General features: G+C 44.4%; 1 protein-coding gene across 3 annotated transcripts in view; it reads left to right on the top strand.

The window, feature by feature from the left end:
* The window catches only part of BCL2 (BCL2 apoptosis regulator), a gene marked incomplete at its 3' end in the record, with an annotated part of 209,876 nt that overhangs the window by 138,350 nt on the left and 57,936 nt on the right, over positions 1-13,590 (top strand). The window contains exon 3 of one of the 3 annotated variants that reach the window (XM_082234483.1): positions 179-8,224. The exons of the other annotated variants lie outside the window; for them this stretch is intronic. Within the exon in view, the coding sequence (XP_082090609.1) occupies positions 179-313 (135 nt within the window). Of the gene's footprint in view, positions 1-178; positions 8,225-13,590 lie in introns of those variants that run through there. 3 annotated transcript variants of the gene reach the window in all.

The raw sequence follows: 13,590 nt of genomic DNA, 5'->3' as shown, positions 1-13,590 counted from the left end.
AAAAGTTTGTCATTTTGGTCTCTTGATTTTGTTGTCAGGTTTGCCGTTTCTGCATATCCCATTACTTAATTTGCTCTGTTGTGCCTACAGGTACCACACTCTGGGATTACAGGGTGAAAAGGCATGTTATGCGTATTGATAATAAACAAATAATCTTGCCCTCTCTCTTTTACTTTAGGATGCTTTTGTGGAGCTCTACAGCAACAACATGAGGCCTTTGTTCGATTTCTCGTGGCTGCCTCTGAAGACAATCCTGAGTCTGGCTGTTGTGGGTGCCTGCATCACGCTTGGAGCTTATCTGGGGCATAAGTGACTTCAACCAACTTGTGGTGAACTGATGAAAAAGTCCTTTTTTTAATTGAAAAGAGAGGATCAGAAAGCATGAGAGCTTTTTTTGTTTTTGTTTTCCTGTAGCATAATGCTATTATTTTATGAGCCAAGTATCTTTCTGTCTAAATATTAAATCAGCTATTACTGCCAAAGGGAATATTCATTTATTTTTTACAGTGCAGGAGAAGAGTTATTTATTGAAGATATTTTACATTTAACCTGCTATTTTCCTGAAATTCTGCAAGTTATACCCATGTGCATCTTTATAACGGAAGTTTAAGGACACTCCAAAGATCTTCAGCTTTCTTGCAAAATGCCGCTCGACAAGACTATTTTTATCACATTGGACTATAGGGCACAAGAGACCGAGGTGTTTTATCTGCAGGAAAGACAGTAAATGGGCTACTTGCAGAGGTGTAAATTTGCAGTTTATTGCTCTGCCCACTGAAGGAGGAAGTAAATCTCAGCATGGATGAGATGGGAGCAATTTCAAGCCAGTAACGCCTTTGGGATATAGCAATTCGACATGGTACCTATTCAGAGCGAGAAACGACACGAGGTTCAGGCCAGTAATAAAGCCCATGTAGCTCGTCAGCTCAGGCCCAAAGCTGACATCTGGGAATACGATTTCATCCCAACTTGTGAAGCATCCTGATATGTACTGTTTTGTGCCACTCAACACCACCATAGGTCATAGTTGGGAGGATACCATTTGTGCATCCTCAAAGCAACGATTTGAAATGAAATAACTTTGGAACTGCAGAACAAATATTCTGTTTATAGAGTATATTCTTCAATCCTCACTTTACCACACGGCCATCAGGAAACCATAAGTGCCTGCCACCTGCCTTGCAGGACCCGGAGCCTGGATGTTCTGGCTCGCATCCCCACTGGAGCGAGAGTTTACCCACAGCTGATCCTACTTTTACTCTCTGATTTCTTCTTTGCCGGGGAGGTGGGGTGGTGGTCTTAAAAGCAATCCACGTTGGTTACTGAATAATACATCTCGGAGCCAAGAGAGGCCCAAGAATTGAAATCAGGTGACAAGAGATTAGCTCGGATCCGCCATCTTTATCAAAACGGACCACCCCACCCCCCAAATTAAGTTCTTTGCATTTTATTTTTCTCTTAAGTGGAGCTTTATTCCCCTCAATAGTATTGCGTCCTGGTTATTTCTTTAAGACCGTCTTCAAAAGGATCAAGAATGCATCCATTGCCTCCATCTGCAGAGGCTCACAGACACCATCCCGTTCCCTAAGGTGCCTATTGCCTTTTGTATGGAAACCTGGGGAGGAAGAGGGGAGGGAGGGGGGAATCCTTGTTTAAAATCCTTTTCAGTAAGATGAAAGCAGAGTACTTAATAAGACCACTTTTCTGAGAGTACCTTATTTTGTTTTTAAAAATCCTAAACACGTAGCATGAGATAGATCACTAGGAGCACGGCTGTCATCGTGGTTGAGCATCTCTGAGAGCCTGCCATGACCCACTGCTGACCACCAGAGCCCCCAGGCCCTATACCTGGCTATTGCTGCGAGCTCACCTGTCCTCCCAGGTGTGCAAACAGCAGAAAAAGAAGCACCATTCGCTTCCCTTGGCCTTCTCCTTCTGGGCAGGTGTGTGGATTGTATCCAGAGGAAAAGAGCAATTGAATGGGCAGTGGTAGCAGCAAGGAGGTGGGCTTCCCCAAATATGTGGGGTCCCTTGAGAGCTTCTTGGTGTACTGCAGCTTTGTAAATAACAGAAGTTACTAGCCTGCAAAAAAGAAGAAGCATTAGCTTACTAAGGGCCTAGTAGCCCATTCTTCCATGCTGGCTACAGAGGGAGGGTCATATGCTACTAGCCAGTCAGCAAGCTAGTAAAATGAATAGCCTTCTCCCAAGCAGACCATTGATGGAGTGAGCTGTCCTTGTTCTGCCTGACCACTGACTTGCTTGTAAGGAATTCCTGGTCACCTACACTGACCAGGCGAGCTGTTATGAGGCTGGTGTTGCGGAATCTTCATTGCTGAAGGCATTTAAGAGCAAGTTACAGCTGAATGGGGTTGGGTTGCCTGAGGTGGACTCAACCCCTAAAGTCAAAGAAATGGCAGGGTGGTCTCTTCCTCAGTGCTTCCAAGAGGGTGCTTACAGTGGGTTCAGTGCTTCTCAAACATGCAAACATGTCTGTATTCACCCCCACCGAGAGAGAGAGAGAGAGAGAGAGAGAGAGAAAGATTTACCCCTTCTGAGGAAAGTCCAATAAGAGGGGGAGAAACCTGTTAGTAATGACATGTTTGTGATATCTCAATAACCTTCTAGCAAATTAAGCTCCCGCCTAGAAGCACCTCTGGTCATGTATTCAAATATATCTACCACTTTAACAAAGGCAACTCTAGATTGGATGCTTTGCCGTAATGGCCAGTTGTTGATATCAGTGTAATACACTGGGGGGGAAAGGCCAAGGGGTCAAAAGAAACTCATACACACAACAAATGCTTCCCTGCCTGCTCAGAACAGTTTTTGTCTCTAGCACCAGCCCTTATTACAGCATAGGGCTGGATCTACATTGATCTGTTAAACGTTACTAAATATAACATTATGTAACGTTCAGTGCTGCTTTCCATTGCCAGTGGTTCACTGCTCTGCAGCACCCTCTTGTGCCACATTTTAATAACACATTTTTAACATTATAAACCATGAGTGTAGATCTGCTCAGGGATTCTGCACAGGGTGGGGTGGGTGATGCCCCACCAGCCCTCATGAGCAGTTTTGTGATGTTGCAGTGGGGAGCCAGAAAAGTCTCAGCATATACAAAAAGCCAACTCTCCATTAGTTCTTTGGATCCAGCCAATGAGTTTCGGGCCATATTAATGCAAGGGCTTTTTATTTTTATTTTATTTAAACAATACATGCCCCAAAGGAACAAAATCTAAATTAGATGTGGTGGACATGTTTGACTTATGTAAATTTCCATCTTTAAAAAACCCTCACCTTTTTATTTTATTTTTCTGTTTATAAAACTGTACAGAAATGGATTTTATACATTAATATGCATCCAATAATAAATATCTGGACTGAAGTACAGTTGCTTTAACACTTAAGATGGCATAGCTAGATAAATAAATAAATAAAGCGAAAGAAGAAAGAAAGAAAGAAAGAAAGAAAGAAAGAAAGAAAGATGAAGAAGGCTTATCAGATCTGAGTGAAATATCTTAATTTTGTGGCATTATATGCAAAAAAAAAAAAAATCAATCTAGGGAATGTAATATTTTCATTGCTTAAGGCTGTAGTTTATATCATGTCTTCAAAGCTGCTTTTTAAAAGATGGGCAGAATCCACCAAGGAGCTACTCTTTTTCAGCTCCCAGTCATTAAAATGGAGCATGTGCAAGACAAGTTCCTTGGGGAGTGCGCCCAGTGTGTTAATGCATCTCAGCATCGCTGTAGCTACTCTACAGTTATGGCACTTGTACCCGTCATTTCAGGAGCGACAGTGAACTAAGCTTTTACGCTTCACGGCAGAAATAAATGTATAAAGGCATTTGTTCAAACTTGTGTACCCTCAATACCATGGGTGTAACTTCACCAAGCTGAAATGCTTAGCTTTGCAAAAGCTGAAATGCTTATGAATAAATGTCGAAACTGTGCATTTATAAGGAGCAGTTCAGAGGAAGCTAGGCTCACCTTCATCCTATGGGACTCAACGGCTTTAAACGTTTCTAACATTTACTGCATTGTCCGAAGAGTAAAAAACAACAACGCAACAACATATGGGGGTGGGAATTAATTGTCTATCAAACCACATCCTTCTGAGAATCCAAGTAACTATGCTTCAAAGGAGGTACCCATGTGTTGCATAACGCATAGGTTTCCATGCGCCAGTGAAACTGCAGTATTCAATGGTTTTCATCAGTGTTGCATGCCAGTAACTTCACCAAGGGCTGGTTCACATATCACTTGATCTTTCCTCATTTGTTTGCTTAGTACTTAGCAACTCTCACAGCCCGGGGGTTCTATGCTAGGGTAGGTGTGTTTAGTGGTTTAAGCATGCCTAACTCTGCATAAGATGAGGCTGTCCCGTTCAATATGCAATCTGTCTCTGTTGTAAAGTACTATTGTTTGGGTTGGCATCAAGTTATGTGAGATTTCTGTCAGTGGCGAGTATGCACATATATCATCACAGCCAATAAGTAATGGTCATATGTGTTTGACGTAGCCCCTTAATTCAGCTCACGGTGCAAACATACCCTCGGACGGCATCCTTCAATCTCGGGTCCCTAGATGCTGTTGTATTACAAAACTCTCATCACTTTTGACCGTTCGCCAACAGCATCTGGGGACCCAAGTCTGAAGACACTGCCCTAGAATGATGCCCAGGAGTCCCAAGGGCATGATGAGGAACAATAGCATGGGAACAACCAGTAATAAACATGGGAACAACCAGTACTGCACCATATCCTAAACCTACTGAGACATGTTACAGTATTGCATGGGAGAAGAAAAGGCATCCTGTGCCCAAGATCTGTATCTGTATCTGTACCAAGATCTACACTTGAACTGTTGCAACATGCTTGGCAGGCAAAGAAACTGGCGCCATACTTCCCAACTTGTGCAAGGCAACCATTATGCATGGGTCAAGACGACAGCAGCTTTCGTTGTTCTGAGCCAGCAAATAGGCTGGGAAGCCTGACCCTAAGCAGCTGCATTATCTGGAGTGGCAGAGATGGAACGAAAGCAAACGTAATTCTGCCTTCCACTGTTCTGTGCACTGTTCCTGGTGCCACTTCTTTGCTATCCCAGCACAGAGGCAATGTAACATGGAGCTAGGTTCAAGCTCTCTATTTAGCACGCTTCAAATGGTAGCTGCAAACTCCTCATCGTACATAGTGGGTTACGGGCGTCAAACGTTACCAACAAAGAAGAATTGGGTCTTTTTTTTTCTTGTCTTTTTTTTTAGCTGAAGGTTTACAATTGTCAAAATGAAATGGTAATGAGAATGAACTATATGATATGTCTGTGCTGCTATTCAACCATGATTCTTTGAACAAAGTTTTATTTTGTGGCATCACCCAGTTCCGAGACTTTTCAAAGCTGCTTTAGGTGTAATTTGAAGTAGTCACGTTACAAGGCATTTAGGTAGATGCTGACAATTGATGTTTTGTTGTGTCTCTGTCCCCTGGGCTTCACAGTATCGTAATAGGTGTATGCCAGAGAAGGCCAGGTGTGCTGTTGATAGTCTATATTTTACGCAGGTGATCTTCGGTGTTCCCTCCTCCCATCTTTGCTGCAGAATTGTACAGTGTTGTGGCTGCACTAGCTATAAGGACAGTTGATACTGCTAATAGTCATGTTAAACATATTTAGAAAGGTTGAATGTATATAAAAGCTTGAAACTGCCCCTTTCCCTGAGCTTTTTCACCGTGACTGGCAGCCTTTCCTGGTTTCACCTGGTACATTGTTTTGGTTTAGGGGTGGGGAAGCCCTGAAAAACATTGAATCAGTAGCACTTTGTCCTTGCACAAGGAACCAAGACTTAAGTGACTCTCTCTAGGCTGTGCCATAATTCCACAGCAAAACTGACGTTTCCACAGGAGTCTCTTGCTTGTGTGCTCATTTATACTTATGCACTCAACCAAGTTGGCTCCCATTAACCTTGTGCATAATAACTCAGTTCTGAGGGGCCAGTTCTAAAAAAAATGACAGTGCTGAGAAAATAACTGCACGTAGAAGGAATCATAGAATTGCAGAGTTGGAAGGGACCCTGAGGATCATCTAATCCAGCGCCCTGCAGTGCAGGAATATGCAGCTGTCCCATACTGGGATCGAACCTGCAACCTTGGTGTTATCAGCGCCATGCTCTAACTGTGCCACAGGTCCTACCATGTGAAACTGCTGGAGGTAGTTAACAGTGAAGCCTTTGCGGTCTCTGTGAATGGGAAGAAGTAAGAAAATGCCTCCAGAACGGCCCTCCCTGGCCAAATACATTGTGTGCAGGCTTCCTAGGAAGCACTGAAGATTCCCTCAAGAAAGAAAGAGCCCTGGAAGATGGACCAAACTATCCTGCCCAAATACACACACACAACACACACACACTGGAATCTTCAGTGTCTGCACACACAAACCAGTTTGGTTAGGTTTCATTCCAGAGCTGTGCTGCTCCAGTGTTAACAATGAGCTGCAAGCAAATACACAGGCACCCCTATTCCCTTCTGCATCAGTTTCAGGTGTAATGAAGCCAGCATCTAAAGATGGCAGAGTGGCTCTCAATGACAAATGGGTCAGAGTGCATTGGGTTTCAGCTTTGTTTCTGGAGGTTTTTGTTTTACCCCATATAGGCTACTAAGGACCAAATTATAAATGATCTTAACAGTTTGAATGTATTTGACATACATATTTTTCACTAGTACTGGGATGGGGAGGAATGTGAACCATTCCCTGTTCCTCCATGGTTCGGATGAAAATAGCCAACCCACAGCTAGGGATGAGAGAGAAACTCCCATTTGCTTTTTCCATTTTGATTTGCACTTCCCCAAACAATATGCGAACTGGAACGCAAGCTATCCTTCAGAATTCACACGTCTCCAACCAAAATGTATTATGTATGGGGAATGTACGGGCTTGCAAAGCAAACAACCATGTACATTAGGAGAAGCATGCCCTAAAACGCTGGTGAATATTTGTGAGGACTTCTAAAAGTATCTCAGATGCATCAATGTGACAAAGTGAACTGAAGGCTGGAAAAAGGAGAAACGGAAATCAGAGCTGACAGCCTTGTCCCATCCCTATCTACAACTGCTTGCCTAGGAGGAAAGCTTCCATTAAGTGCCAATGGAAGCTTCCCCGCCAAGTCTGCTAGCAGATTTCGGGGAGTGATTTCCACTGGGAACACGGCAAGTGGAAAGAGTTACCCATCACCCCTTCCCTGAGCACCACTGTCCTTCTCCTGATCACAAGGCCAGGGCCGTTATGCAGAAGAAGAAACAGCATGACCCTGGACCTCCTGTGTGGATCAGAAGTGTTTGCTGATGTGGCACTGGGGATTCGTTTCTGCAGACATCAAATGGCTATGCAACTGTGGTTTATGTAAGCCCCTTTTCAATAGCAGTTATGGAGGCACCAACTACTTTCCAGTGCTAAACAACAACAGCAAAATGGAAGCGGCGTACATAGCTTGGGTTCTAGCGGGAGAGTTAGACAGACCTTCCATAAATCAGAGGCAGTGGGTGATGCTGGAGGGCTTCATTCCACAAAGAGAACCACCAGGGTTTGCATCAATAGGAAGGCTGAAACATTTCTGAAAGCGGCAACCTTTTCTTTTCTAACTGGATTGAGAGAAAACAAAAGATGAGTTAATTTAATTAGCAGTTTAAAAAAAAAATCTGCTTACAGTTAACACAGCTTCATCCATACACAACATCCAGTCACGCTGGGACACTCTCTTAATCCTGCAAAGGTGTCTGCTTTCCCCTCAGTTAAACCATCAAGGAAGGTCCACGCATAAGGGCTGCTGCAACAGTGATGCACAGATGTCCCAAGCAGGGCTCAACGGAGACCTGCTACCACCTCCCTCCCTCCCCCCATCTATCCACACACATGCAGGCAGCAATCATGGGACATTATGTATGTTTCTCTCATCTCCCCACCCAGCCATCCCTCTATGCACCTTGCAAACATTTACTTGCAAGCACAAGTAACTTGCACTGAGCAGAGAGGAAGTCTTGATGATGAAATTGGAGCCTCCCACACAATTGCTACTTCCTAGTGCACTGCAAGCAGGCTAGCTGTGCAGATTAGCCATGCAAGTGGACCGTGCTCCTATTTTTCTTCTGTTTGGATTTTCATTAGCACCAGCATTGCTGTAATACACAGATCTAGTTTATTTCCGTGTTTTGGATGTTGTATGTAATGGGTTTTTTTTTTAAAAAAATGTTTGCCTGTATATTACCATTTATTAAAATAATCACATCGTTTTATTTTAAAGTCGACATAAATCATGCTGCCATTAAACGTTCCATGTCTTCAGCTAATTTTGTGTGAGAGAGAAATAAAATAAAGCACACTGTGAGATGTTGGCTTTTGGTTTGATTCCGAGTACTGGAAAATTAACGTGCTGTTTCCATAGACCGTGGCCTAATAATTAAAGCGAGGCCAAAACATCCATTTCCACTTGGCAATATCATCAGACATGTTTTTTGAACCTGTGGAAAATATATTGCATCACTAATATTGCACTCTGCTTTGGTCAGTTTTCTTCCTTATTTATACATTGGTACCTCGGGTTACAGACACTTCAGGTTACAGACTCTGTTAACCCAGAAATAGTACCTCGGGCTAAGAACTTTGCTTCAGGATGAGAAGAGAAATAGCACGGTGGCGGCACAGCGGCAGTGGGAGGCCCCATTAGCTAAAGTGGTACCTCAGGTTAAGAACAGTCTCAGGTTAAGAACGGACCTCCAGAATGAATTAAGCTCTTAACCCAAGGTACCACTGTACGGGGCAAGCTGCTGGCATCTGTCTGTCTCAAGATACAATGGAGTGCCCCTCCGGGGTAAAATCAAACCACTTCAATAACAGCACCAAAGTGACCTCCCTAGGGTGCAAGCCTGGGCAGTGTGTATAGAGGTCCTGGGCTGCCAGACAAAAAGACCCCCCCTCTTGGCCTCCTCCTCCTAGATGGGCTACCTTCCCAGGTTGAGGAGCCCCATCTGCCCCTTGCTTCCCTCTACAGCACATGCAGAAACTGCCTTCTTGACCATTGGACCCACTACTGGTCTCAATTGCTCAACCCCCCCCCCCCCCGAGCCTGTCTTCACATGCAGGGAAAGTCCCTAACTCACTGAGGGTTTGAGATCCATAAGCTACCCTCACCTGGTTTAGCTGGCCAGTCAAAGCTGGGGTGTGGCCACTGTCATATACTGACAACTACTAGGAGCCACAGGTGAGAGCTGAGTGCAGGATGGGGACCAAAGGTGGACAAACTACCCCAACAGGAGAATGACATGCCCCTCCCCCCACCAGATGTGCTACCGCTCACTTGATTGTGGGCAGCAGGGCTTTGCAGGGGACTCTTGGGTAGGGATGGAAGAGAGATTTGATTTTTGTTTGTTTGTTTGCATTTTAATCAGAAACTACCTATTCACACTTCTCAAACTGATATGCAACCCGAAACACAGCTTTCCTTTGAATCATAGAATCATAGAGTTGGAAGAGACCACAAGGGCCATCGAGTCCAACCCCCTGCCAAGCAGGAAACACCATCAGAGCACTCCTGACATATGGTTGTCAAGCCTCTGCTTAAAGACCTCCAAAGAAGGAGACGCCACCACACTCCTTGGCAGCAAATTCCACTGTCAAACAGCTCTTACTGTCAGGAAGTTCTTCCTAATGTTTAGGTGGAATCTTCTTTCTTGTAGTTTGGATCCATTGCTCCGTGTCCGCTTCTCTGGAGCAGCAGAAAACAACCTTTCTCCCTCCTCTATGTGACATCCTTTTATATATTTGAACATGGCTATCATATCACCCCTTAACATCCTCTTCTCCAGGCTAAACATGCCCAGCTGCCTTAGCCGTTCCTCATAAGGCATCGTTTCCAGGCCTTTGACCATTTTGGTTGCCCTCCTCTGGACACGTTCCAGTTTGGCAGTGTCCTTGAATTGTGGTGCCCAGAACTGGACACAGTACTCCAGGTGAGGTCTGACCAGAGCAGAATACAGTGGCACTATTACTTCCCTTTGAAATCTGGGGGAAATTGCTTGCAAAAGTACTGTACATTAGTTAAAGCTACATGTGAAAAAAATGTGTTTATTAGGATAAATTTGCACTTCAAATGCTGATGAATTTTCAATGAGGAGTTCACCAGAATCAAGTAGCTGAAAAAAACGTGGAGAACTGAATTTAAGCCTGGAAAAATGGGAAACTTTGAGAACCAAAATGGACGGATTTGTCCATCAGTACTCTTGTGGAAGCTTGGGAAAACAACAAGAGGCACAAGCCTAATTTGATCCACTCCCCTCCATCCCTGAGTGCCTTAGCTGAAGTTGAGTATCAGTTGGAGAAAGCTGGGAAAGAAGACTGAGAAAGAATGATTCACATATATATGACTCAAAGCACTAAGCAGCCCAAAACACTTCTTTTTATGATTACAGGCCTTGCGCAAATCTCATGTGAGGAGCATACAGGCCACCCATTGAAACATCACCACATGGATGACAAATGCCCCCTCCAAAAAAACCCCAAAATGTTCTCAAGAGATTCCATACCAGGAGTGACTGCAAATGTACAACTGGTTAGGCTTACTTATCAGATTTTGCATGGTAAGAGAAAATCCAGATTAAACAAAGTACAGGTGGGCATTTTGATGATCTTGTGTGGACGCACTGAAAGAGTTCTGGACATAAGCAGCACAAAGTCCACAACAAGCTGCTGTGTGAAAGCACCCACTGCCTGCTGGCCAGCAACATCCCTAAATATAACTGCAGCAGCTACCCATGCGACACAATCGGGCTGAGCAAAAAAATAGCATGCTAGGACATTACAAGCGTAGGAGGAGGAGAGTTTTCTATGGGAGTTACAGTGGCAGATAACCATCTCCTTTGCTAGAATATCCAGGATACCGTAAATCCAAGATCTCCTTTTAAGGCTAATTAACAGAGTTTTTTTCATGACCCCCAGAGGTCACTAGGAATGTACAGCCAAGACATGAAGAAGACTCACTATGTGGTGACAAAGTTCCACACAATAAATATTGCTAGACACCAGTGAGGGCTGGCTGCAGTTTTGAGGGACACTCTTTGTGGGTCTTTGCCCTATGTTAGTGGCATACCCCCCTACACATAAGCTTGCCTGGTAGCTACAAACCACCATCTTAAGTTCCCACATTATCCTGGAGCACTCGTCGTGTCCATATGAGACATATGTTCCAGGAAGGACCCAGAGGAGGCATCAGCACAGGTTGGGCCCTGACACAAGGCCCAATGTCAGGGACTATTTGTTCATTTATAAAAGTATTTATATACCTGCCCTCTTACAAAATATCAGGCTGGTGTAAAATACCCGGCTAGTGTAAAAAAATAAATAAAAAAATTTAAACCCAGTAAAAGCTTTTACATGAGGAAGCATTTTTTTTGTGGCATTCCCAGAATTATTTCAACCTTTGGTCATCAGGATCTGCTCTGCATAGCACAGAAAAGTGGTTTTCAAACTCTGAGGGAGCCTTTCCCATGTCAACTTGGCTGTCGGAGGGAGACTTGCATGGCGACCTCGAAAACCTTGCCATGTTGTAAAAAGTTCTTGGGCACAGTTTGGGGGCTGGCAACCCAGGACAGGACGTTCTCTGTGGCAGCCCTTAAGCTGTGGAATTCTCTCTCCACAGAGGCCCATCTGCCACCTTCATTGTTCTATACAGTGGTACCTTGGGTTACAAATACTTTGGGTTACAGACTCCGCTAACCCAGAAGTAGTACCTCGGGTTAAGAACTTTACCTCAGGATGAAAACAGAAATTGCGCGGCGGCAGTGGGAGGCCCCATTAGCTAAAGTGGTACCTCAGGTTAAGAACTGTTTCAGGTGAAGAACAGACCTCCAGAACGAATTAAGTACATAACCAGAGCTACCACTGTGCTATAGCTTTCATTATATGCCAAAGACACACCTCTTTTCCCTAGCCATGGACACCTGAGGGAGAGAGATTTATGGCCCACCCTCTTTTTCTGATTATAGTTTTACCTGATTTTACCATTGTGTTTTTAAATGGTAGTAACCCGCCCTGGAGGGACGTGGGTGGCGGTGTGGGTTTAACCACAGAGCCTAGGACTTGCCGATCAGAAGGTCGGCGGTTCGAATCCCCGCAATGGGGTGAGCTCCCATTGCTCAGTCCCTGTTCCTGCCAACCTAGCAGTTTGAAAGCACATCAAAGTGCAAGTAGATAAATAGGTACCGCTCCAGCGGGAAGGTAAACGGCATTTCCATGAGCTGCTCATGGAAGTGGCTTAGTCATGCTGGCCACATGACCCAGAAGCTGTATGCCGGCTCCCTCGGCCAATAAAGAGAGATGAGCGTCGCAACCCCAGAGTCGGCCACGACTGGACCTAATGGTCAGGGGTCCCTTTACCTTTTTAACCCGCCCTGGGGCCTTAGGGTAGGTGAGACATCCAAATAATAGTAATAATGATTGCACAACAATATAACAATTGATTAATTTGAAAAAAAAAGACTGCCTGGTCAGTTCTCATTGAACACTGTGACTCCATAAATACCCCCCAGAATGCCCTTGAAAACTCCCTTGTGGCTACACACTGCCAAGGAAGTGTAATAGCAGGAGGCAATCTGTCTTACAGGAAACCTTGCCAGCTATTCCTGACCTGGTCCTTCAGGAGCCTCTTATAAAGAGTCCTCTTCTTAAAATATTGGGGCAAAATGTCCATCTATCTACTAGTCTTGCCTGCTGAGCCTTTTAAGGAGACCCCAGGGATCAAACCTGCATGCAAACTATATGTCCTTGTCACTGTGCCACCATTTCTCCCCAATATGAAAGCCCCTTGCTTCAAACTGGTCCCCCCTTGCCACCCATCTCCTTTAATATGGAGCCCTAAGTCAACCCCATTTTATGGGAAACTCGCTGGATGCAGGGAGAATTTTGCATTTCAGCTCCCGCCAGTGTGAGCCGGCTAATCCTACCAGGCAGATGATATCTCCTAATCTCAAATCTTCCTCTGGAAGGGATTGCTTGCCTGCAAGAGCTTCCCTTCCATTTGCAGTTATGCAAAGATAGAACTGGCGACAGACCAAAGTGCTCTCTCGTGTGGCTGTAAATTAACGTGACTAGTGGAAACTGACAGGAAACTCCTGCAAATTGGGGTTTTGCTCAACATCTGGAGCCCAAGCTTTTGAATTCCCTCAACGTGTATGGATAAAGCAGGTGATGCCTTTTTCTCCCTTCTTAACATCCTCTCCTCATTACTGACTTCCTCCTGTCCGAGCCCTTGAATTTTACAAGGCAGGCTTTCTTTACTCGTCAGTTTTCTGTGTTCACAAAAACAGCTGTTATTTCTCCAAAAGAACATTCTCCCCCCCCAAAAAAAACCCCCACCCGTTCGCCATGCACTTTCCATTGTATAATTCAGTTGTTAACAGAACACAAATGCTTCTCCCATCATCCCTAGCAAAAGCTCTTAGACTTTAAACATTTAAACATGGCTTGATGTGAGAAAGGTGTATATCTGACATAATTTTGTTACAACACCATAATGGAGCTTGTTTTGCAACCTTAATCATCTGAATTCTCTG

The sequence above is a fragment of the Podarcis vaucheri genome (genome assembly GCF_965113315.1).
Source record: "Podarcis vaucheri genome assembly, chromosome: 8".
Lineage (NCBI taxonomy): Eukaryota > Metazoa > Chordata > Lepidosauria > Squamata > Lacertidae > Podarcis > Podarcis vaucheri.
This window is presented reverse-complemented; position numbering and strand designations above follow the sequence as displayed.